At 49.0% G+C, this 26548-nt stretch overlaps 1 protein-coding gene across 2 annotated transcripts in view; it reads left to right on the top strand.

Moving 5' to 3' along the window:
* The first annotated feature begins 8851 nt into the window (after window positions 1-8851).
* The window catches only part of STARD8 (StAR related lipid transfer domain containing 8), a 63764-nt gene continuing 46067 nt past the window's right edge, over window positions 8852-26548 (top strand). The window contains exons 1-2 of one of the 2 annotated variants that reach the window (XM_033156610.1): window positions 8852-9061; window positions 12764-12797. In XM_033156610.1, coding sequence (XP_033012501.1) covers window positions 9017-9061; window positions 12764-12797 — 79 coding nt within the window. In that variant the 5' untranslated portion in view covers window positions 8852-9016. Of the gene's footprint in view, window positions 9062-12763; window positions 12798-22345; window positions 22515-26548 lie in introns of those variants that run through there. The other variant, XM_033156609.1, reaches the window with a different exon arrangement.

Genomic DNA, 26548 nt, shown 5'->3' with positions numbered 1-26548 from the left:
TGCGGGCGGGGAGGTGGGTGGGTGGTGGACTCTCCTCCGGCTCCTCCTCCTCCCTCAGCGGTGCTCTAGGATTGCAGAGAGGGAGAAGCTCTGCTCTCCCCGGACTCTAACTCTCCTTCCCAGACACTCAGCTTGCCGCCCGGCCCTTGTTCCTCGTGCCAATGGCGCCACAGGGTAGAGACGTGCCTGGGGAGAGGAATATTCCCTTTGAAATAAGGGAAATTTAAGGGATATAAACAATCAGGGATAGCAGCGGGAAATGCCTTGGAATAAGGGAGTTTCCCGCAGAAAAGGGAGACTTGACAGCTATGGGCAGGATGGCTGCTGGTCCCTTCCAACTCTACAGTTCTGTGTGATTCCTATTGTGTGTTGTGCAAAGGTAGGGCAGGTCCACGAGAGCATCCCAAATGGTCCCTTGGTTTTCAGAGCACTACTGAGGTGCATCATGCTCACCAGAGGGCGTCCTTGCCCTGTTTGAATAAAGCAGGAGAAAGCAGAATTTCTAGCATAAGCCTCCCAGGCTGTTGATATGGGCGGATACTGTATCAGGTACCAGAGCCGTCTTAAGGGGATCTGCCGCCCTGGCGCGGCTATCCCTCCGGCGCCCCTGCCATGCCGCCTCTCCGCCGCCTCCCTCCCGCGCTTGCCGCCCCTTGGGAGGGGGGTGGGCGAGCGGGGGATGAGGGGCGTGGCGCTGGAGCGGCGCGGGGCTCTGCGCGCCCTTCCAGCGCTTCCGGGACGGGAGGCGAGGGCGGCCGGCTCGCGTTCCCGCGCGCATCCGGATGGCGCGGCGCAGCCGGGTGGCGCGGCGCAGCCGGGTGGCGCGGCGCAGCCGGGTGGCGCGGCTGGGCAGCTTTTGCTCCATCGGGTGGGCGGCCGGCTGCGCCGCGCCACCTGGCTGAGCGCGGGAGCGCGAGCCGGCCGCCCTCGCCTCCCGTCCCGGAAGCGCTGGAAGGGCGCGCAGAGCTGTGCTCCTGTGCTCTGCTGGGCAGCCAGAGGGCGTGGCGTGGCCGGCCAGTTCCCTTGCCGGGAGTCAGAGGGCGCTGCCGGCAGGCGCTGCCAGCGGGGCTGGAGGACGGAGGCGCCCTCCAGGCCATTGCGCCCTGGCGCGCCGCGCCACCAGCCCCAATGGATGAGACGGCTCTGTCAGGTACCCAAGTGGCGTTGGCAGTTCCACGTGCAAAAAACTGTCCAAAGTTGGTTTTGGGGGCACTGTCTCCCCCTGTTCTTTTCCTCTGATTCCAGTTGTTCACCAGAATAAGAGCGGAATGTGATTCGTTCTCAGCCTGGGACTGATCCATCCGGCGTGTTTCATGCACTTGCAGCAGTGTAGGGCAGGATGCCTTTGCTAGATGGTGGTATTGTATGGTGAGGAAAAGTAAGAAATGTTAAAACATAGAGGGAAACGATATACAAATGACGGGGAGTCATTGTTTTTATTTTTCATTTTCATTTATTTTTTATTGTTTTTGGGGGGGTTATTGGTTATCTTTTTTGTGATTGTGTTTGTATTGTATGATTTGCATTTTTCTTTGTTGTATATTTGTGTGTGAATGTATTCTTTTAAAATATTTTGAAATAAAGATTATTTTTTAAAAATGTGTGCTTTTATTTAAAATGCATCTCTGGGTTATTTGTGGGGCACAGGAATCTGTTCATTTTTTTTTTCAAAATATAGTCCAGCCCCCCCACAAGGTCTGAGGGACTGTGGACCGGCCCCCTGCTGGAAAAGTTTGCTGACCCCTGCTTTAGGACCACCATTTCCTGACAGAAAACATACACAGCTGGCTATGAAAGGAGGGCAATCTTTATACAGCGAGAGACTCTGGGATTATCCACACTTCCCTTTGTCCCACAATTTCTTCTGTTTGGTTTCTAGGCTGGGGTCTGAGAGGTTTTTCTTTCGTCCCACTGCTTTCCTTGGGAAAACCCATGATTTAACCGCTGAATCAGAACTAAGTCAAGCCCCAGAAAACCCACTTGATGCTCATTCCCATTCAGCAATAAACCATAGGTTTTACTGGGGAAAGCTGTGGGACAAAGGAAAAACTTCTCAGACCCCTGCCTACAAATCACCGGACAGTGTGGTTGAGCCCTGTGTGCCATCAGGAATACATGCCTGCTTTCTATCTATGGCATGTTCTATTTATTTGTTTTGTTTTTTTACTTCATAAAATTTATGTACCACTTGGTTGTAAAAAACCTCAAAGCAGTTTACAATAAAAATAAAACATTAAAATTATCAGTAAAAACTACCCTTTCAAAAATTCAATAAATAAATAAATCGGCAATAAACTAAAAACGTGCATCAACATTCTACATGCCTGGACCGGCTTACCTAAACAAAAAAAAATTCAGCAGGTGCCAAAAAAACGTACAGTAGGCTACTGTGAAAGCTCCTGCCTCGTGTCAATAGGCATGGAGTTCCAGAGTATAATGGAGCTCTGCATGTGCTCAGATACGTGTCAGAGGCTTTGGCAGTCCTGTTGCTCTCCCAAAGATACTGTTCCTATAGCCTACTGTTGTCAAGCCTCAGAACGTTGCATACAAATATATGGTCAAATATTAAGAAATGGGTCCCCAAATACATGTTTAGCTCCAAAGTGGGTTCTGGGTCTGAAAACGTTGAAGATACCTGGTCTATACATTTTCTTATTACAAACAAAATAGATCTGAAGAGGACTGAAGAGTCCCTCTAGGGTTATATTTGAACAGCAAAAATGCCACCGTCCCCCTGCTGGCAGTGATTCACTTCAAATGCTTGCAGTTTTTCATTGCCTTTCAGTTTTAGATTGGGCACAGGCTGATGATCATTTTTCCTCTTGTTCCCCGGAACGAGGATTTTTTCTCTTGCTCTAGAGCAGCCAAGTGCACCGGCAGCTACGGCAAAGCTTTGCTTCATCTCAGCAGATTCAAGTGGGAGAAGAATTTATATGTAGAATGTGAAGAGGCTATGTTAAGTTTTCATGTGACCATGGATAACCCTGGCATCTGTTTTTTCAAACTTTTCAGATTGTTTGTTCTTGTAAGTTAAATGAAAGAGATGAATTGTTACGATGTAGGCCTTAGTTAGCTGAGCAGGCAACAAACTCCTTAAGTTTTCAAACAAATAAATGCGTAAGACAATGGGAACCTGTGGCCCTTCTGACCTTGTTCAATCCCCAGTGCTATTCTCCTAGAAAAAGAGGTGCCGGATATCACCATGAACACCTCTCCTCTTCTCTTAGAATGGCAATGGAGAGGTGCCAGAACCCACCTGAAAGGTGCCAGAACTGGGTTTCTGTGAGTTTCCCCTGAAAAAAAGCACTGCCAGCTCTCATTATCTCTGACGGTTGGGAGTCCAAGAGCCTCTGGAGGGCCACATGGTTCCTATCCTGGAGTTGGAAGGCTGCAACAGCGCATTCTAGCACATGCAGAATGTAAACATGTCAAAGGACTTGGGTTCGGGCCTAACCTTCCTGGTTTCTGCAGGTAGGCAAATGGCAGGAAACATTGGCTGTGAATTTTGCTCTTGCTCAGCCTTGGCTTTCTCCTCCGCTTCTTCCTTGTGACCAAACAGAGTTTGCACATAAAAGCGGGACCTCCCCTTGACCCACCCACCCACCCACCCACCAAGGGCGCCTTCTGGCCAGCTGAAAAACCGCTGGCATGTCCTGTGTGTGGCTCAATGTCTTCAGCTCTCTTCTGATTCCACCCAGCTATTTCTGTCCCACACATCAACATTCCTTCTCTCCCTCCCTCGCTTCCAGTGGAAACTGCAAGCAGACGTCACCAGCTTAGATGGATTTAAAAGAGGACTAGGCACATTCATGGCAGAACAAGGCTAACGGGGACTGCTAGCCAGGATGGCTATGCTGTGCCTGCAGAGTTGGAGGCAGCAATGCTTCTTAATACCAGTTGCGGGAAATCTCAGGAGGGAGAGAGGGTCTGTGCTCGAATCCTGCTGGCCTCTGTGACGCTGAATAAGATGGGCCATTGGGCTCTTCTGATGGTCTGATGGAACACACACGCTTCTTGAAGGAAGCACAGTACCTTAAACACACAGCCAGACTTTGACTTGAAAAAGAAAGGCACACACCCATTCCACTAGATAGGACAAAGGAAGGAAGAAGAAGAAAAAAGTCTTGCCTGGTAGGAGTGGGGAGAGCATCAAAAGATGGCAATCCAGGGATGTGAAAACCTTTTGCCTGCATGCAGTTCTGCCTTTTGTGCAGCTGGTTATAGGAATGGCCTCTTTAAAAGTAACTGATTTGGTGCATCCTCGGTCCCCTCCCCTCTCGGCTGCCGCAGTATGTGGGAGGGTGGTGGCAACAACTACCGGAGGTTGGCAACACCGCAGGGCTGTTGTGTTGCAGCTGGGCAGTGAAGGGAGTGGGAGAGGCTTCTCTTAGGCTTCTCACACACCCCACTTCTTGTTTCCCTTGCCTTCTGCCCCCTCTCCCCTCTGTGTTGCTCCATAAAAGCACCTCCCTCTGTGAAGCAGAGCATTTCCTTCTCTTCTGCGAAGGTTGGGCTTTGGAAAAAGCACTCATGTAGCAATGCTGCCTCCCTAGAAAAGAGGGAAACACAGAAGCCTTTGATCCACAAAACCGGCCCTGATGGGTGAAGACTATAAATCTAAATCTCTCCCCTGAGAGTCACCCCACCCCTCAGCCTTCAAGGCCTGAGCCCAGATACTGCAAAAAGGTGTGAAGAGTCAAGTCCTGCAGAGATCTGGCGCTGCCATCTTCCATGTGTTGTGCAGTGACTAGTGATGTGCAGGGTCTTCTTCCGGTGCGGCTGTTTCTGCATTACAGCAAAGTCCTGATGGCAGGAAGACACCTGCTTGCCCCTGAGCTACAAGGGGAGCCTCCGCACAAAAATGTGAGGTCATCAAGAACCATTTCTTCGCCCCCACCACCCCAAAAAGGCATCCCAACTAGCATTTATTCATTTGAATATACGAATTCTCTCCAGCAACTATGTTTCTTCTTAACCCTCAACTGTTCCTCCCGTATACATGGTGTCTCTTATACACATTGAGCCACCTGCACAGAGTCTCTGCCACTCCTGCTGTCTGTCCCAGAGATCAGTGCCAAGCGATTTTGAGGCAGCCATAGCCCCGAGGATGGAATCTCAGGGCTCGATGCCATTTCCAGCTTCCGGTTCAGTAAGGAGCCTCGCTCGCTATCTCAGGAGCTGGCATGTGGTGCAGAAATAAATTTTCCGTTTATTTTAACTTGCTTGGTAAGCGTGTATGTATTTGTGTGTCTGTGTCCTTCTGTTTTGCAGCGTTTGGTTTCCACTTGCAGAAGCTGTGGGGGCCTTGGGGCAGTGGCCACCTCACCAGGGGCTCCTCCTCTTCCTCCCAGGAGACCTGGCCGTCCACAGGGCACCCGCCCCTTGCCTCGGCCAACGTCTGACTTGGATTGCAGGTTGTGGGTGGCAGTATGTAACCCCCTCACTCAAACAACATTGGGTAGTTTTGCATCAGGGAAGCCAAGCAGATTATGGAAGGAAGAATGATGTGAGACCAAAAGCAAGCCAGTCAAACACTAGAGCTAGTGATAAAGTTATATTCTCCATGCCTTCTGCACATGACTCGGGGTGCAGAGTAATGTACAGGTATCAGTCTTGGGGGGTGGCAGAAGGAGCATGACCAGAGAATTCATGGGTGAGCAAATATTTGAACCCGACTCCAATACCAGTATCTCCTATGGCACCCACAAAAGGCCTCAGAAAATATCCTCTCCACAACCTGCAATACAATGCAAGGCAATTTCTTTTCCTGTTCAGCCCCTGCTTCCTCAGATCCCTTCCTGTATCCAACCTCCTTGAACATAACCACATTTCACCGAGAACCAAGATGTGGCTTTGCCCTCTTTCCCCTCCTGGGCAGAGGAGAAGTGCAAGGAGCTTCTCCCTGTGAGCGGGGTGTCCACACACAGCCATAAGGTGTGTTTGCTGCCTTCTGCAACATTGTTTTTTTTTTTTTTGCCAGCGTCCACACACTGTTGTCTTCAAATTTTGGTACTGTGGTTTCCGGCGTATAAGACGACTGGGCATATAAGACGACCCCCAACTTTTCCAGTTAAATGAGTTTGAGATATACTCGACCACAGATTCTCCACCCGGCGTATAAGACGACCCCCGACTTTTGGGAAGATTTTCTTGGATTAAAAAGTAGTCTTAGACGCCAGAATATACAGTAAGTCATTCTTTGGGTGTTCTCAAAGCGTCTTTCAGTTGAACATTTATAGGCCATCGTTCTACATTTCACAATGTGTTCCAGAACTTCTTCTTAGTTTAATTATGGCGGTTTTTAATGGGATGGCAGAGAAGGAAGTGTGGCAGCATCATGGACCTCTTTCCAAACTGAGGCTGGACAGGTGCTAAGCATTTGCACAACTGGACTGCTGAAGTGTCTGCCGTTCATTTGCAAGGGAAGTGGATGGGGATCTCAAAAGGAACCACCTCCTAGGCCATACCCATGTTACCTCTTAGGATCTACCCAGGTGCCCAGCCAGGTCTAGGCGTCACCAGCCCCCACTGGATGCTAGGAATTGGAGTCCAGAGAGGTCTGGAAAGTGCCACGTTGGCTCCCCCTGGCTTAGAATAAATGTAGCAATGGAAATGTTTGCCAGCAAATTCTGGTGCCGCATGCCCCTCCCTCACTTGGGCCCTGGCGCTACTCCTGCCTTGGCCAGAAGCAAAAAGGGACCATGGGCTTTGTTCTGCTGGAAGGTCCAGCAGGGAAGGGGTCAAAGCCCTTCTGCTTCTGAACTACTGTTCCCTTTCCCCAACACTGCTGCTGCTGCCACCCTGTGCCTGGCATTTCAAGTGGGCAGGGCGGGGAGCGAGGGGGGGGGGAGAGAGACAGCCTTTGCTTGTTCTTCTCTCCCTCCATTCCTCTCCCAGCTTTTCTTCTTCCTGGGCCTCCTTCAGCAGGCGGGAAATAAAAGGTTTTCTGTTCCCTCTATGCTAATAAGCCTGGTTGTCTATGCCACAAATTGCCTTTCTCTCTCTCTCTTTCTGCCTGACCTCTGGGAAACAGCCATGCCAAGGAAGGAGAAAGTGGAAATTTGCTGCACACCAAATGGCTGCTTACAGGGCACATTGGGGAGCCTCATTGTTCACCCTTCTATAGTATTCCCCCCCTTCTTTTTTTGGCTAGCAGACATGGAGCAATGCAGAGGCAGAAGCTGGGTTAGGCTGGTGCTGCAAAGAGCCACAAGGTGTGGCTGTCAAACCTTGCAGAATTAACTGTGGCATAAAACCCCCCTTTGGGCTGGAGCTCAGGTTGGCACATGCTGAGAACCACAGAATGCTAGAGTTGGAAAGGGTCCCCAAGTGGTCATCTATTCCAGCCCTTGCAATGCTTAGACGTATTTTCCGGTGTTTCTCCACCTTGACAGTGCATCTGTCAGGGGCTACTTCCAGGCACTGCGGCTGTTTGGGGGTACCCAACCACAGTTCACTGCAGGCCAGGAACGAGGTAGGAATAACTTGCTGGCGGAAGCCCCCTCACCTATTGCTCCCTACCCTGACTCCAGGGAACAGCAGAGCTGTGGGGCAGAGGAGGGAGGGCCCCCACCTGCCTCCTGAGGGACTTAATTGCTCAGTCCCATCAGCCAAGTGCAAAAGGCACTAGCCAGATTGCTGGCATAGAGCCCTGCAGGGCAGGCCGGTGCTTCTGTGTAGGACGTACTGCACCCTTTCTTAAAAAAAAAAAACCTGCAAATAAATACTTGGCGAAACTCTGCTACTCCTATATTTATTATTTTGATATGTTTCTAGCCCACCTTCTCCCCAAGCTGGGATGCAAGGTGGCTGACAACATTTAAAAACATCAATTATAGAATACAAGGTAACTAGTTAGAAACAAAAATTGAAATGCTTCCGCTGAAATACCATTTGCCCCAAAGGCATCCCAGTGACCAGAGCCTGCTTCTGATGGCGTGGAAAAGGAAAACCCAATTATTATTATTTTTACAATTGAACTAAGGCCACTGTTTATTTAAACTGCTCTAGTAGGAATTGTCTGTACGACCCAAATGTCTTTGCAAATTCTACTGTTGCATTTCCAGAGTGTAGAAGATGTCCCTTAAATACAGGACTAATCCTGGAGTGTGAGCCAGTCAGGAGGACAATGGGATCATTTTCACACATGGAAGAAGAGTGGATGGTAAAGTATTTTGATCGATGCTCCGTTCAGGAGGTGCAACTTCTCTTGGTTCATAAGATTTGCCCCCTCCAATTTTTAGCCTTACAGCAACCCTGCGAAGTAGGCTACGCTGAGAGGCATCACGGTGTCTGAAGCGGAGCATGCGCAGTCACAAGCAGAAAAAAGAAAATGCTTTACTGAACAAGTGAGCAGCTTCCTGGATACCAGAGGCTCTTCGGCTGCGATTCCTGCATTGCAGGGGTAGGGTTGGACTAGACGACCCTCAGGGGTCCCTTCCATTTCTACAAGTCTGCAGTTCTATGAAATGCCACCTCAATCCCTCGTCCCCTTCCTCCAGCTACATTAAACACAATAACAACTGCGTCCTCGGATGGGCCAGCGGCCTGGGAGCTGTCTGCACGTGTTCAGAGGTCCACAACTCTGGGATTGGATGCATTGCTCGCTCTGGTATGCAGGCTTGGATTTCAGATGCTTGGCAGCTGCCTCTTGACTCCTCTATTCTTCTCCCTCCCCTGCTTCACAGCAGCCGGACTGGTGTATTTAAAGAGAGAGGAAGGAAAGCCTTTAATAATAATAAAAAAACGGAAAAAACCCCTGCTGTAACGTTTGGGGAATTTCAATTGGCATCCCAGGCCTTTTTCCAGCCAACGGAATAACGGTGCAGCTGGGTTTGAATTGCAGGGAACGCCTCCCTGCCTGTTTCCCAGCTCCTGCCGCAGCTGCTCCAGGCAGGCAGACAGAGGGGCTGGCTGGCATTCCTGGATCTGATGGGGACAGCTCTCCCCTGGGGCCAGAGAGAGGCTCCTGGCTCCTAGCTACTGACCCCCCGCGCGGTCCCGGAGCGCCCCCATCATGCCGTGGCTGGATTTCTTCTGGGCTTGCTTCAAGAGGCCGAAGGTAAGGGAGCTCCCCCTTCAAAACCTCTCTGAGGCTTTCGCCATGGGTGACAGCTGCTGGGACACTTTCGATTGCCAAGGCCTCTGGTTCAGTTTCTTCCACAGCAGATAGCCCTGCTCTGCCTGGCTCCTGTTGTTTGCATGGCAGCTAAATTACCTTTTAAAAAAGGCATTTGACACAGCAGCAGCAGCAGCAACAACAACACCCGTCAAGTTTTAAGATTTTCAAATGCTGCAAATTGAAACATCTCAAACTACGGTTGCCGGAATTAAACAACGTATATATGATGCCTTTGGATGGCCTTTGGCTAAGGCAGTGATGGCAAACCTTTTATAGATGGAGTGCCCAAACTGCAACCCAAAACCCACATATTTATCGCAAAGTGCCAACATGGCAATTTAACCTGAATACTGAGGTTTTAGTTTAGAAAAAACAACAACTCATATATTAACGTATTTTGTCTTAAAAGAAAAACACAATGACAGAGCTTTCAATGATACAAACAACTTGTAAAAGTTTGCATTAAGATGATCCAAACTTAAGTAAGGAAAGCAATCCCAAGTGCTTTCATTGACTTAAAATTATTTGGCAGAGAATTCCACACTTTAAGGATTCCCTGCTTTTAAGCTCCAACCCGAGCAAGCAAGTGTTCTCAGCATGGCCCTCTGAGCGCGTGCAGAGCGGCGCTCCCCCATCACACTGCCGTTTCCTGAAAGGGCCCCGGGGGTTGCCCCATTTGCTAATCCCACTCCCTCGCCCAGCCCCGACTGGCCCCTACGCAGGGTGTCCGGCTTGGCCAGAGGCTGTGTAAAGCCTCAACCTCACAGCAGCAGCAGGAGGAAGGCAGCTGGTCAGAACTCTTGGCGGCAGCACACCTCTGAGCGCGTGCAGAGCGCTGCGCCCTCCCCACCCACAGCGGAGGGTCCCCAAGGGAAAACTGTAGCTCGGATGCATTGGGAAATGTCTGCTGTCAGAGGGCTGAGCCTGCTGTCAACAGCAACATATGAGACTGAATGCCTAGTATCCAGCAGAGAAACCTTAGAAGATCATCAATGCACGGGTTGCAAATGATCTGTGTTATTGTTTGGGGGAAGGAAGAAGGCTTCACCCCAAATCTCTCCAACAGAGAAAACAGACAAAATGAAGACAATAGATTTTATTTTTTGGAGGTGGCGGAGAAAAATAGGCGTAGCTCGACTGCATGAGACTGTGGGTTTCAGTTGCAGGGGGCAGGAGAGACTATCTGGTTTGAACAGAGTCCCACATGTTGTGCTCATACACTGAGCTTTAGTTCTGCATGTCCAGCCTGCATGGACTGAGTTCCTATGAACATGTGCTGATCTCACACACACACACACACAACCTGCTTCCTTGCAAAAGGGGGGGGGGATTCAGAGGTCATCCAGAGCTGCAGCGTGCAACTGGTTAGGGATCAAGAGGCCGTTCGGGGGCTTTGCCACAAAGAGCCTCCCAAGCCAACAGTTATTTGCTTGCACAAGGCCATTCCAGCGGCTTCTTTAAAAAGAAAACCCAGAAAACCCACAAATTGTACAGTTGTTACTCAGTTGCTGCGGCGGATCCTCACAACGAGACTGAGCTGCTAGTTCCAAGGTAGACACGTTCTCCTATTGCCTGGGATAGCTCAGTTGATAGCTCAGCATGAGAATCTCAGGATCATGGGTTTGAGCCCCACATTGACCCAAATATTCCTGCAGTGCAGGGAGTTGGACTAGATGACCCTCGTGGCTCTTCTCCAATTCTACAAATTCTCTTCTCCTGTGCAGTGCTGGTACCGAGCTATTTTTCACCTTTGGCAAGGCTATTTTGTGTGGTAGGCAAGGCTAACTACTTGCGCACCCTCCTAAAAAAAAAAAAAAGTTTTCTTACTTCAGTTTTCAAAAACAGGTGTCTTGTAGAAATGATAAAATTGTTCAAAATATAGGTAAATAAAAGGAAATAAGAAATTCATAAGATATATGGTAACAAAAACTAACCTGTATAAAATAGTGCCCCTCAAAGTGGTCTGCACCCTAGGCAGCTGCTTAGCTGGCTTAAGGATAGCAGAGGCCCTGCTTCTGTGCGTGAAATGCAAGTGCCCTGTCCCCAATGTAAAGATTCACCTGTTGGATGCGATCAGCTCAGGCTGCAATCCCAGACACACCCGCTTGCTGCAAGTCCCACTAGTATTTTTATTGTCATTACTAATGTCTGGGTCCTTCTGTTTTGTCCTTTCGCCCTAAGGTCCCGCGATGGGTGGCAACATTGAAACACAAAATTTAAATCTATAAATCTATAAATCAGCTTGTGCACATGTTCGTCCAGGGGCCCATGCTCCAATATATTTTAAGCACCTGGGCATGTCCCTGGACAATGTAATCTCTTTGTCAAGAGTTAAATAGTGTGCCAGGGTCCCTGTCCTCCTCACATACTAAGGGAGAACAGAGAGAAATAGAAGGAACAGAAGAAGGAGAGCCCAGGGGCCATCATGTTGGAGGAGGCAGCTGTGGAGTGTTGCATGAGATGTCAGAGGGCTGGAATGTCTGCAGGAAATTTATCCCATTGGCTGGAGGGAGAAATCCACCCAGGCCAAATCACAGTCCCTAGGAGCAAGGCTCATCGGGCTGGGGAGAGGCTTCCCCTAAGGTCGCTTGCATTTAATATTCCTCGTACACCCTCTGTGGGAGGCCTCCCCAGAGTCTCAAGGGACCTCGGAGAAGAAGTTTAGGAATGTCCCATTCTCATGAATTTCACTTTCCCACAGGCCGTTGGGGACCCTCTTTCCTGTCTCAAGCTCAGGGGCATAAGGAAAAGGCATTGGGACACTGGCCTCTAGTTGTTGTGAATCAGTAGGGTTGTTTTTTTTAAAGGGGGATAGAAGATTCAAGGGCAGGTCTGGAAAAACTCAGAGATCAGCCCAGTTTTGAGAGTTCTAACCAGGTGGAACGCACAGTACATTTGGGGACGACTTGCTCCAGTCTCCAGCAAGCTCTTGCAGCTTCTACAGAAGTCTTTGCCACCCTGGTATACACCTCCAGATGTTTTGAACTCCCATCAGCCCTATCCAGCACTGCCATGCCAGCTGAGGCTCATGGGACATCTGCTCCGAAAGGTATGGAGCCAGTGATCCTGTGTCTGTTGAGCTGAGCACCTACAAGAACAAACTTGGTGAGCTACCCAGACCAGGACTTTAATTGGACTCAGAGCTGCCTGTGATGAAAGTGTTCTGTAGCCCAGTTTCAATACGGTTCCTTCCAATTGCTTATTTCCCCTGTTCTTCAATGGCCCTTTTGCAGTCCTGAGTTTTCAGTAGGGCAAGCGAAGGTCGCTATGATCCCGCTCCTGATTAGGGAGACGGCGGAGGCTCTTCCTCATCATATATATTTAACTGACCTTTCTACACAAATAGCCCAACCATTGTTTTGGATCTATTATTACCCAAAGGAACTACCATTAGCCACTGGTGTCACCCTGCCCGCCCCCCCACCTCACCCCAGAATACCGCATCACAGTCAGGAGGATCATTTAAAAAAATAATAATCATCTTTTTAAAAACAGCTCTGGAAATTGGGTTGGGATCTTTGTCCATGGCCAAGGTTCCCAAGAATAAGGCTGCCAGGGGTTTCAAAGGTTTGCATGGGATGTATATAGAGAGGTGTGTGGGTTGAATAACTTACCTTTATTGTTATGTGTTATTTTTTCCAGTGCTTCACATCACTGGACCGGAGGAGGGACGTGGGTGAGTTGCAGTGACCTCTGTCTTCATTCAGTCTTTCATTTGTTGCTGTGACATTTGTTGCATACCACAGGCAGAACACACTAAATTCTATGCATCCCAGAGAACACAGATCGGGGCCGTGTGAGCCCTGGTGCCCTAATCAATCAACCAACCAATCAATCAATTATTTATTTATTTATTTATTTATTTATTTATTTATTTATTGTATTTGACTAAAAGCCATGACAAATTCAATGACAAGATCCAGCAAGTCAGTTAAAACCCGCACTCGCCATTCCTCCCCCTTTTCTTCTTCTTCTTCTTCTTAATTGTTTAAACCAGTTCATGAACCAAGAACTTAAACATTGACCACTAATAATGAAACATAAGTTATAGATATTTTTCCACATTTATTGTGCTATTTTTGTGATATACGACATGAGAAAACTTGGTATACTTATTTGTATAACATTATTCTTGTTTATAAAACCCAATAAAAAAACTAAAAACTTTTTTTAAAATAATATTTATTTAAAAATTACTTAGAACATACAAATAAACACAACTACATTAACAACATATAAAAACAATACATAACAACATAAATATTTCTTAAACTAATGTTACTTCCTCACATCGTAATGGGACTTCCTCCTGCCTCCTCCTCCTCCTGTGTCCCTTGTAAATACCTTTTCGTAACTTCCTAAATTCTCAACAATTCTAATCTATTCTCTATTCTCTAATAACAAAAATCATTAATATTTTATATCTCTTAATCTATGTTATACCATTGCCTAATTAATTAGTCTTCTATCTTATCTTAATCCTTATCGTCTTGTATCTTAATCATCTATCTTCTGCTCTACAACCTAACTTATCCTCAAATTATATCTAACTTTCAATCATACAATGATTTTTTTAAATACAATTTAAAATTCTTCCATTCTTTTTCCACTGCGTCACGGAGTTTCCCGGTCATTTCTGCGAGCTCCATATAGTCCATCATTTTCATCTGCCATTCTTCTATCGTTGGTATTTCTTCTGTCTTCCAGTTCTTAGCTATCAAAACTCTAGCTGCTGTTGTGGCATACAAAAATAGGTTTCTATCACTTCTACCAACATCCTGGCCTAGGATGCCCAGTAAAAAGGCTTCTGGTTTCTTCTTAAATGTGTTTTTCAACACTTTTTAAATTTCATTATATAAAAAACCCTAAAAACTAAAAATAAAATAAATCCAGAGATATACATCCATTTCCAATCAGTCAAATTAATGAATCGCCTGCACCATGGTAGCCAAGTCTGCCCCTGTCCAGATTCAGGGTCAAGAAAATATGAACTGTAGCGTCAAATAGCATGTTGTAACATCAGTTTGCTTATTCTGTGTAATTTAGTTAACTTCCAATATCCCTGGAGGAGGGCCAAAAAGTCACGTGGGTGGTTAATAAAAGAGTGGTGGGAAGAGGAATCTTGAGGGAATCCCAAGGGTGAGGGGGCTAAAATGCCAACGGCATGGGGCACCTGTCACTTTTGACTTTGATGAAAGCTGTCCATGCTATACTTTTAGTGGTTGTTAAGTCCCCACTGACTTCTGAGATGTTTTTCTTTAATGTCATAAGGACTAGAAACCTGTTGAATTAAAAATAGATTGGCAGTCCCATGACAGTACTGAATTCTGTGCTTGGTGCCAATTTCCCTGATGGGAGGGGAGCCCAATTTCCCCCCATCTTCAGGGTGTGTGGTCACTTGTTGCTCTGTATTTTGGTGATGTTGTGTGTGTGTCTTGTTGACGCAGGTAGAGAAAGAAAGGAATCCAGTTACACCAAAGTATATACAGATTTAGTTATTTATTTTGCAAAAGCTTCATTTCCACCTGACCCTTGTGCTCCTGAACAGCTTCTCTTATGTGGGAACTCAATCTTGCAGTGCGGCATATATATTGAAATGCCATGTTCCGAAAATACTGCTGCTTTGTGAGTGAGAGAAGAGTGCAGCAAATAAAAATATATACGCATACTTAAAACTCCTAAGAAAAGAAGTATTTTATTTTGAAACCAGTATTTCAAAGCATCCCTTTCCCCTCTCCCGTTACAAAGAGTTTACTGATTTCTTCACACCAAGTTCCCTGCATGCTTTGCAAGGTTGTTGTAACAGTAACAGGCAGGCAGGATGATCTGTGAATCTATATTGCTCCCCCTGCCCAAAGCCTTCCTCCTCTGCTCTGCAGTCCGCCATTTCGTGGTGAAAGATACAATTGCTGTCCGTTAATCAGAACATCAGACATAAGTATATTCACTTACATGAGGCTCCCAAAATTTAGGGTGTGAGAGAGAAGGGCTGACTGGCAGGGCCGGCACGTCCAATAAGGCGAACTAGGCAATTGCCTAGGGTGCCAAAATGGAGGGGGCGCTGGCCAGGCTTGGGCAGGGGGGCGGGACAGTCTAGCAGCAGCTTCTCTGCTGTAGCGGAGAGGTGCTGCTTGCCCCCTACACCACCCCCCGGCTCCTGCTAAAGCAGGCTTTGGCGGGGGGGCGGGACGGGAGAGCAGCAGCTTCTCCGCTACAGTGGAGAAACTGCTGCTTGCCTCTCCACCACCCCCCATCTCCTGCTAAAGCAGGCTTTGGTGGGCGGGGGGCGCCGGGGGCGCCAGAAGGTGTTCTCGCCTAGGGCGCAAGAAACCCTAGCACCGGTCCTGCTGACTGGAGGCCCTTGTTGCCTTTCCATATTTGGGTCTGAGTTCATTTCAGCCAGCTTGCAAATAGCCACTGGCCTGGTTGTCTGTGGCAAGTAGGAATCGCAGCTGAAGTCTCAATGGCAGTGACACACAACAGGGTTCATGAAACTGCCTCCATGCTGCTTCTCATTTCCCTCTTTGGACATTTGCACTGATCTGGTGGGTGCTGGCAGGGGTGTCTGGTGAGCTGCTTTGCAGAGCAGATGACACTGTGAAAAACCTGACTGCTTTCCCCAGAAGAGGGTGCTATTTCTCCACCTTCATCGGCCCCTTTCTCACCCGTGGCAGGCCGTGACCTCCTGACCTGCCTAACGCAGTTCCCATTCAGGTCCAAAGGCTGCTCTCTTCTACAGCCTCCTTCCTCTCACTTCTCTCTGGTGACGCTAACCAAACTTCCCATCTATTGTTTCTGGGGTAAACAAGAAGCAAAGGATCTTGAAGCGAACGCAGCTGGCTGATGCTGCGCCCCGGACGGAGTTTGCTCTAGCTAACAATGGCTTTGGTGCCTTCAGTGAGCAAATTTACTCCCATCGCTCCCAAGGTGCCATTTGCCCCGTTAGCTATTGGAAAGGGGATGGAAACTGGCACGATCGTGGGGTGTTCAGCAGCCGTGGCACTTCCTGGGCAAGGCAACTTTGCAAAATGAGAGGAGCCAGATTTCTCCCAGAGCTCCATGAAGTAATATTCGTGACTAGCAGGGGTGTGCCCAGCGCTGCTGCTTTTCAATTAAAACTACTCATTACATTATCATCCAACTTCACTCCTGATTTCTAATTGGATCTAGTGCTTTAATGACGGATGTGCACCACCTTGAATTCTTGGGAGAGAATTGTCAAGTTGTAGAGTTGGAAGGGACCCCAGTGGTCATCTAGTCCAACAGAGTCCGCCTGGTGGATGCAAGCCCCATGCTGCCATTTTGGGCAGCACGGGGCCCCGAGCCACTGCATCACTCCCAGGAGAGATGCGTAGCTCGGGTGCGCTGCAGGCCAGGCCCCACGGTAAGTGCTGCCCCCTGTGGTGTGCCATTTTGTCACCCCCTCCAAGGAAGGCACACAGGGCGAACCACACCCCTGCTTTCCATGTGTTTTTTGGACTCCCAACAGGCCCCAGCCAGGAATGGTCAATGGCCAGGGATGAGGGGGAATTGTTGTTCAATGATACCTCCAGGTCACCAGGTTGGTCACACAGAAGCACACCCACACACCTAAAAAAAATGTTTAGGGGTACTTTCATTTTGACTCCAGGAAATCACCATTTTATAGTTCAAATCAGGGAAAATAAAAAAGTACACAAGTACAAAGATTCACAAAATGTTTAGGGGTATACATACCCCTGCGTCCTCCCAGAAAAAAAAGCACTACACACATCTTTGACATTTTACCAATGCAACTCTGTGGACACAGATGACAGCAGAATGCTCTTAATAGTTTTGTTGGGGGGAACAGACCAGTTTCAAAGTCTGGCTTTCAGATACACACAAAAAATATAAATCCATTATGTGTGAGCATTCTGTATGTGGGAGTGTTCATTGTGACCTGTTTAATTGCTCCATGAAAGTGAGACCTAGAGGTCTTATTTATTTGTTATTATTACAATCACAGACAACAGAGTGCAACCTGACAAAGGGTTTGGAAGAGAGACTGGCCCCCTTAAATGGCAGTCTGACTGCTAGGTGATGCTCAGGAGGTGGGGGTTGGACTAAATGACTCTTGGGATCCCTTCCAACTTACTGTTCTATGATTCGATGATAAGGAAGTGGTTCTTTCTTGCTGTGTACTGAAAAGCTCAGCAATTTACTGGAATTGAAAATAAAAACTAAAACTGATTTGGTTTGCAAATACTTGGAACCCAGAGCCTCCAACTTCTCTTTCTCTCTCTCTCTCTCACACACACAGAGTGATCAGAGGGAATCTCCCGTCTTGGTTCATTTCTGCAGTCAAACTTGTGATCTCTGCCTCTGAGTCATTCTGGGGTGCTTCACACCTGGCATCCTTGCTGAAAATAAACCTTCCAGCACCAGTCTCCTCTGCCCTCAAGAAAAGCAAAAAAAACAAAAAAAAACAAAAAAAAAAACCAACACCCCAATCTTGGCTAGACAGCTTTTTCCCCACTGTGTCTGGACAAGGTTTACAGGATATATCCCAGGCTTGACTATTTGGATCTGGACTTTCTGTTCTGCTGATTCTGGGCTATAGCTGGGGGTGCAGTGGGGCTCCATCCTGCTTATATTTAACACCTTGGAGGGTTTTGCATTTGGGAACCAAGAGACTCCACGGAGTTTCTTTGAGTTCTGATGGCGAAGGGGAAATCAGTGGCTGGTTTTTCTCATCTTCCAAGGTATCGCTTTCAAATCTTGTCTGCTTCTCTGATCTCCCCCGAGCTCTTTGCAGTTTCCCTCTTATCAGTCCTCACCACACTCTGTCTTCCTTGATATCAAGCCACATCAGTGCCGTTTGCTTTTTGATCCTTCTCCACAAGAGCTTACATTAGATAACGCTGGAGGTGGTGAAGGGCAGTGGCAAAAGTTCCTTTCATTGTATGAGCAACCAAGGTTCCTTTCTAATAAAAATAAGCCAGAGGCTCTCTGGTTTGTGAATTGTATTACATTTGTAGCTCAGCTTTCTTCCGTCATGGAACCCAGATGCAGTGCATGTGGTTCCTATCCATAAGAACATCAGAAGAGGCTGCTAGATCAGGCCGATGGCCCATCTAATCCACAGTAGCTGAACAGTAGTTGCCTGTGGGAAACCAGCAAGCAGGACCCAGGCACAAGAGGCCTCTCCCCTCCTGTGGTTTCCAGCAACTGGTATTCAGAAGAATTGCTGGCTCCAGCTGTGTAGGCAGAGCATAGCCATCATGGCTAGTAGCCATCGAGATAGTCCTCTCTTCCACGAATTTTCTAATCTTATTTTAAAGCCACCAAGGTTGGTGGCCATTACTTCCTCCCCACAAAGAGGGCTGGGAAAGTTCCCCATCAGAAATCCTGGAGGACTGTTGCCAATCAGTGTGGACAATCCTGAGACAAGTGGACTAATGGTTGAGCTCGGGAAAAGGAGGAAATTTCCAGAGGACCCAGTGTGGAATTCTTTCAGGAAGTTTTAAGTCAACTAACGCTTTTCAGAGTTACTGAAGTTGTCAGAAGTGGCCTTACTATGAGGCATAGGGACGTGGGTGGCACTGTGGTCTAAACCACTGAGCCTCTTGGGCTAGCCGATCAGAAGGCAGTTTGAATCCCCACGACGGAGTGAGCTCCCATTGCTCTGTCCCAGCTCCTGCCAACCTAGCAGTTCAAAAGCACACCAGTGCAAGTAGATAAATAGGTAACACTGCGGCAGGAAGGTAAACAGTGTTCCGTTGCGCCAGAAGTGGTTTAGTCATGCTGGCCACATGACCCGGAAAGCTGTCTGTGGACAAACGCCAGCTCCCTCGGCCTGAAAGTGAGATGAGTGCTGTAACCCCATAGTCGCCTTTGACTGGATTTAACTGTCCAGGGGTCCTTTACCTTACTATGAGGCATGATGAAGTGGTGAATCTGTGAGTGCATGTACGTGGGCATTTGGGCTGCGGCCCACAGGAGACTGTCTGGAATAAGTCCAGCTTAAAGGGTCCAAGTTCATTCTGCTCCATGGTGGATTGTGTCCTGCCTCGATCACAGCATCTGGCGGAGATAAAGGAGCACACTTGGATTTCCCACCTAAGGTTCGGAAAGGTCTTTGGCCATCTTGATACGAACAAATTCACAAGGCAGGGATACGTCACAGCACTCCGCATGAGCGTAAAAATAAAATGCAAGCTTTTAAAACGTGTGACTTAAACTTCAAACTTCCCAGCGCGTGGTTACAGGAAAACTCTTGCGTCGAAATAAGAAGTGCAGTCAGACAGTTACACAACATCTCCTTTCTTCTCCTCTCGGGAGAGTCTGAATTTTCATGCCTTCCCCAGCTGTGAAAGTTTCCACTCGCCTCTGAAACCCCGTCCACCCCCCACCAGCCATGATTTCCGGCCCCATCGCACTCCTAGACACAGAATAGCCATTGAGCTCTAGGAAGGCCTCCTGCTTGCTTGAGCGTCCTGGCAGAAGCTTTGAGCACAGCGACCCTTGATGGTTTGCGGAGGGGCATGCATTCAAAATCTGGACCGCAGGCAGATGTCAAAAGCACCTCACATTCTCTATCCATACCAACTCTGCCCACATTTTGCACATTGAATATCTGTGCCTGAGTTGATTTAAAGAGCTTCTGCAAGCAGGGAGGGGAAGGCAAGAAAACTTAGCCTTCCTCACTCAGAGGCAGTGAATACCATACAATTATAAAGCGTTAGGGTTGGAAGAGAAACCAGGGCTCATCTAGTCTAACCTGCTGCAACCCAGGGATAGGGTTACTGGAAACTACAGGAGGGGAGAGTGCTGCTCTTGTCCTCAGGTCCTGCTTGCAGGTTTCGCTTTAGGAAATCTGGTTGGCCACTGAGAAGAGGATGCTGGACTAGATGGGCTCCCCTTTGGCTTGATCCAGGAAGCTCTTCTTAGGTTTTTAACGGAATCTCCTTCTCCACCATTAGAGGAAATCTGATTTACTGTGATCTTCCTGCTACTGGATGGATTGGCTCCCCCGCCACAAAACCATGAAAACAGAGAACACAACACAACACTGTGCTTGCAGTCACTGTGTCCAGGACTGTGAAATACACACAACCGGATCACAAAGTGCTCATCTGTGTACCGTGTGAATGCAGGGGTCTCCCTTGCAGCACATTCACAATCTCTGGAGGAAGAGCAGCTGTAAGAAGGTGGCAGTTTGTGTGTGTGTGTGTGTGTGTGTGTATAAGGCTAAGGCCTCCTGGGGTTTCCTGGCTCAGGTGCTGCACTTGTCACATGAGTTAACCCTCTCCCCTGAAGGAAGAAAAGCTCCCCGCACCCAAAGGCAGCGTGAACCAGCTCCAATCTTCTTGTTGTTCAGCACTTTGGAAAATAGCTTCCAGAGTCCTAAGGCAGGAAATCCACTGCAAGCTCCAAACATCCTCCTGAGGATTAAGAGGAAGTTTTGGTGTGCAAGGCAGGAGAAAGGGGCAGGCAGGACTTAACCCTTTCCCAGCCCATCCCTTCTCCCGTATAAATACTCTCCCTCTACCATGTTTTTCAAACCATGCTCTGAAACTAAAAGTGGATCTTGTTGAGGTGGGAATGGCATTAGAGGGGGGAATTGAAATGTGTGAGGGATGGGTGTGTGAAGCATCCCTCTTTCATGCCAACCCTTCCCCATTAGTGCCTTCCTCCCCCCATCGCCATTATCCTTGCAGATGTGCATTGGTGAAGATGTACCACTCCCCCAAAGAACATAGACTGAACATAGACCAGCGTGCCTGAAACTTTCGCCACTTCTCCCATTTGACCCCCACAACAGCCCTGTAAGGTAGGTTGGCTGAGGAAGAGTAAATGGCCCAAAGTAACCCAAATAGGGATTTGAAGCTGGGCCCCCTCTGTCCTAGCCTGATGCTCTAACCACTGTACCTTGCCTTCATCCTGCTGGTCTAGTAACAGCAACTCAGTGCAGCTTCCAACCAAGAACAGATGAGAATGTGTGAAACGACAGCCTGCATACTAAGAGCCAACAGATTAAAGCCAACAATTGTAAAAGCAGCAATGGAAACATTAAAAAAAAAAATAGCAGCAAAACTAAATATTAAAAGCCTGTGGAAAGAAAAGTAAAGAGAAAGGAAAATGGGCCAAAGTGGCAGGTCCAGGGCCTCGGTGGTGGTGGCGCCACCACCATGAAAGCCCCGCCCCTTCTTTTCATTGCCTGAACCGGTTGTGCCATTGGCCCTCCTGAGCAGAGGATGGATGGATGGATGAAGTTTACTTATATGCTGCTTTCCCACAAAGCGGCTTACTGCAAAATTCAAAACACTTGAACTACAGAGTATTAGTAAGTTAAAAAATCAGGCAAACACTTAATTTAATTCAGTATTACAAAAACAAAACTATATAGGTTTAAGTACATAAATACAGTGCAAAACAAGTGTTAATCACTAATAAAGTTTCTGGCACTGGTCTGGCTGCACACTAGGAGGCTGGCTTAAATGCAGTTCAGAGATGGGTCTTCTTTCCATGCTAGAGGACATTCAGCTGACTCCCGCAGATGTACTCCACAGGAGGCTGACAGCAGCAAGAGGCAAATGCCAGGGAAGGCAAGGATGGCGAGGCTCCCCCCCCCCCAGCCTCCTGGAAGTATCAAATGCTGGTGAAGGTCTTACTGGGATGGTCTGGGAGCAAATGGACCAGGGGCCATTCAGAGCTTTAAAGGCAGAGAGAACACCACTTCAGTGAGCCAGGGGAGAAGCAGGAAGGCTAAGAAGCTGCAACGAGATGCCAGCGGTTTGGTGCCACGCGAAATGTCTCAACGCTGCAGTTTCACCAACTGAAGTTTCCTGAGCAGTTTTCAAAGGACAGCATCGCAAGGAAGCCAGGACATCATGGGGGTTCTGCGACGCACCTGCTAAGCAGCAACAGTCTGGAAGCGGCCTAAGCGCGCCCCCTCCCTGTCTGGCCTCACCTGTTGGACGGCAGCCCTGCCTTCCTTGGAGCAGCTCGGCAGATGCTCGGAAAGGGGCCAGCCAGGGCTGCCCCCTAGTGGCGTTTCCGAGAAGGCTCTTCGAAGCAGGCTTCCCCGACGTGGCGCCTTGCTGGTGTCTTTGGCGCCTGGTTGTGGGAGGAAGAGCCTTGAAAGCTGAGTTGCCCCGTCCTCTCCCTTCCGAGCCCGGGGGAGCCCCAGCGGGTTCTGCTTTCCCGGCGAGGGCGTGGTCGTTGGGGAGGAGGCTGGATCTCCCTCTCCGCGGAGGCGCAGAGGCGCAAAGGCGCAGACGGAGGATGGAGCTGCCGGGCGCAGCGAGAGGCTCCCGACGGCGCGCCCTGTCCGGAGGCGGAGGCAGGACCGGGGGGCGCTCCTTCTCGCGGCTGCTGCGGGCGCGCAGAGCGGGCGTCGGGGGCGTCGGAGGGTCCCGGGGGAAGCCAGGTAAGCGCCCGCCCGCTCGCGGTCCAGGATTCGGCCCCCTTCAGCCTCTGCTTTTCCCGCTGCCCTGTCTTTGGTCCCGCTTTACGCGGTTGGACTGATTTACTTGCTCCATTGCATTTACAGGTACTAGCTTTAATTTGAATTTATTTGCTTTCTTGCATTTCCTGATGATTTCTTGCATGTCTCTCCCACCTTCTGTTCTCCAAGCATAGGAGCCAACTCCTAGGATCCGAGGTCCCTTCGCGGCCCCCCCCCCCATTTTTTAAGCGTCCAGCCCCCCTCCCCCCAAGTTGATGGGCATTGCCATTCAAATGGTGATCCTGCCCCGAGTCATGTGATTGATTATGCGGGGCGAGGCTGCCACCCCCATATATTTTATTCAAGTTGGCACCCCTACCTCCAAGGATCTAGAGGTGGCCTATGTGGTTCTCCCCCACCTCGTTTAATCCTCACAACAACCCAGTTAGGGAGGTTAGACTAAGAAACTGATTTGTCCAAGCAGTGGCGGACTTTGGGCTTTCAAATTTCAGCCTCTCGGCTTCCCTTCTAAATCATTGTTTCACTGCCCACCAAGGCACCCTCTTGGCTCGGCAATCCCGTTGTGGGCAAACCAGTCACACTCCCCTAAATCTGCCTCTGGCCTAAGGTCACCCAGTGAGCCTCATGGATGTGCATGGGGATTTCAACCTTGGTCTCCTGGCTCCTGGCCCAAGGCTCTAACCCAGGGGTAGGCAACCTAAGGCCCGTGGGCCGGATGCGGCCCAGTCGCCTTCCCAATCCGGCCTACAGACGGTCCGGGAATCAGCATGTTTTTACATGAGTAGAATGTGTCCTTTTATTTAAATTGCATCTCTGGGTTATTTGTGGGGCCTGCCTGGTGTTTTTACATGAGTAGAATGCGTGCATTTATTTAAAATGCATCTCTGGGTTATTTGTGGGCATAGGAATTCATTCATTATTTTTTTCAAAATATTGTCCTGCCCACCACATGGTCTGAGGGACGGTGGACCGGCCTACGGCTGAAAAAGGTTGCTGACCCCTGCTCTAACCAGTACACCACACTGACTTTTTTTGGTCAAGGGGACCAGGGTGCCTCTTTATAGAGAGCTGGCCGGTATGTGGGACACAGTCCTCCAGGCAGCAGAGGCTGTTGAATAATGACTTCAGACAGAAGCCACCTTGGGGAATGCTTGGCTGCTGAAAGAGCTCCCTGCAAGGTGAAAGCCAGCAGCTCAGGGAGAGAGGCTGGAAGCCAACTCCCAGTTACTTGAAGGGAGCTGGAGGTTTTTAATCTATGAACACAGAGAGTATTAAAAAACACAACCATCTGAATTCCGAAGCAGTACCTTCCATTATTCCTGCCTCCCATTCTGTTGCCGGCATCTCCCAGGAAGAGGTTCCTGGAAAGCCAATGTCTGTTGGTATAGAAAGCTGGATGGACCAAAGCTCAAATTCAGTATAAGGCAGGTTTCTGTATCTGCATGCAGAGGAGAGGTTTGAAGTGAAGCAGGTTCCCTAGTGGTGTCATAGCACTGGGAACTGACATAGAATCATAAGATTGTAGCGCTTGAAGGGACCTCAAGGGACATCTAGACCAACCCCCTGCAATGAGGTTCAATAAGCTGGGTGTGGGGAGAGTGGCAGTTCTAGAAGGGAGGACCTCAGGGTCACAGGCAGCTTTGCAGTTTAGGACAAACCTAAGTTGGCCGCCACCCCATATGTGAAGAAGCTGCACCCCTGGTATGAATTATATTTTCTTCAGCTCCTACGAAACCTCTGTGTGAATGGTAAAGTGGGATTAATCTTCCTTGGGGCAGGAACTCCCACTGCAGATGTCCCTGTAGGAAAAGCCCCACTTGTAAGATCGACATCACATGCCAGCTTCTAACTGGGATTTGTGCCAGTTCTTACGCCTGTGATGCCTGAGTCATCTCTTCAAGGGGGAAGCCCTGATAAACTCCCTGGCAGAACTTCCCCAAAGGAAGGAGTTTACCAGCAGGCTTCCCCAACCCAGTGCCCTCCAGCACAGCTGACTGGGCTGATGGGAGTTTGTGGTCCACAAGCAGGCTATCTGCTAAGTGCAGTTTGCCTTCTGAAACAGCAAAGCCTGCGGCCCCAAACTGCTTATGGCCATGGAAACCACCCCCTCAATCAATGCTCAGTATAATCTGTCTCCCACATTCTGCCAACTTTATTCGAGCAAACTAGGGTGTGTACTTAATAAATGCATCGTATGGAGGGAGCCCAGGTCCCTGATAGCTCAGTTGGTAGAGCAGGTGACTCAGGGTTGCGGGTTCGAGACCCACATTGGGCAAAATATTTATCCATTGCAGGGGGTTGGACTAGATGACCCTCGTGGTCCCTTCCAACTCTACAATTCTATGATTCTGTGCCTCTGTCTTAGAAGCGCCTACACAGTCTTTTCCCTCAAAGAAATCTGGGCACTGCAATTTACAAATCTCTCACTAATTCCCAGCAACCTTTAACAGACTACATATTTAAGCTTGTTTAAAGGTTAACCTTCTGCCACACATAGAAGACCCCAGGAAGAAGACGTGACTACGTCCCCCCCCCCAATTGCTTGAATTGTAGCCCTTTTCAGAGACCATTGTTTCAGTAAAAATGCCTGCTTCCTGTGCTACAATGCGGCATAGTTTTTGTTTGCTTGTTTTTAAACGCATCTTACCAAAAGGAACAGGGTTAAAACTGCAGGTGCTGGCATTTTTCTGCACAGAAGAAAAACGGAAAAGGTCTGGGAGGGCCCTGCTTTTGTTCTCTGTCTCACCCTGCTTTGCTTTCCCAGTGACTCCTGCCTATAAAGTGAGGGGGGGGGGCTCCTTTAAATTCCTGAAGGTATGGATTAGCCCGGAATAAAGGGATTCTTCAGCTGCGCTTCTTGAGTTGCAGGGGGTTGGACTAGATGAGCCTTGGGTCCCCTCCATGAGAAGACGAGTCGATGACAGTCAGGGGGTTGGTTCAGACTGAGGCAGTGGCTGCGCACAGGAAGCTGTGATGCAAGCTAGCTAGTGTGGAGGCAAGTTCATTTTTACAAGGAGCGGTTGATTCTTGTCTCCTAGTTTTGAACCCCCGCCTCCGTCTCTGTGGAAAAGGGCCCCAGTCCTGCATCGGCTAACCTCCCTCTCCCTGTGTTGTGTCACACACTCGCCTGGGCGGTGATGTCGTTCTCCAGCACTGTGTTACGAGCTATTAATACCCTCCCTGCGCGTGGGCCTGGCTCAATGCTGCCCATTCATCACGCTGGCTGAGGCAAGCTGTTGGCATGTGGGCAATTCTGCCTCCTCCCGGCCCCTCCGGCCAGAAGCACCCCAGCGGTTGGTCTCCTTCGGGGCAGAGATAGAAGTGTGAGTGTTTCACCCTCGGTCATGCTGGCTTCCTGCCTCTCCAGCGCCTCATTCAGTTTTGTACTTTTAGGGTCTGGGGAATATTTCCTGCTTCCAAAACTGAGTTCTTTGGTTCCTTGTTTGGGTGAGGAAAGGAAAGGAAAAGCCTTGGAAGCCTCACTGACGCCCAGTGTTTCCCCTCTGGAATACAGGGGAATGGAGTCAAGGGTCAGCGCCAGCCCTCCCTGACCTGCCACGCTCCAGATGTTTTGTCTGGGGGCTGATGGGAGTTGTAGTCCAAAGAGAAGCACCAGGTGGGCGAAGCCCGCCTTAGGCCTCGTGGCGCCTGTAAAATGCCCGTAAGCCAGTGTGGCGTAGCAGTTAAAGTGTCACACCACCACCACCAACAACAACAAGTCCAGCGGCTGCACGGGGCTTGTCCACAGATAGCTCAGTCAGTAAAGCGTGAGACTCTTAATCTCAGAGTTGTGGGTTCAAGACCCATAGTGGGTGAAAGATTTCTGCATTGCAGGGGGTTGGACTAGATGATGCTCATGGTCCCTTCTGATTCTATGTGTTTAATGTTAAAATTACCTGTGTAAATAACATTAATGCAATGTACTCTGCGTGAGGCTGCCTTGGGCCTGGTCCAGAAGCTTCAGCTGGGGCAGAATGAGGCAGCCGGGCTGCTGA

Source organism: Lacerta agilis, chromosome 8 (assembly GCF_009819535.1).
Source record: "Lacerta agilis isolate rLacAgi1 chromosome 8, rLacAgi1.pri, whole genome shotgun sequence".
NCBI lineage: Eukaryota > Metazoa > Chordata > Lepidosauria > Squamata > Lacertidae > Lacerta > Lacerta agilis.
This window is presented reverse-complemented; position numbering and strand designations above follow the sequence as displayed.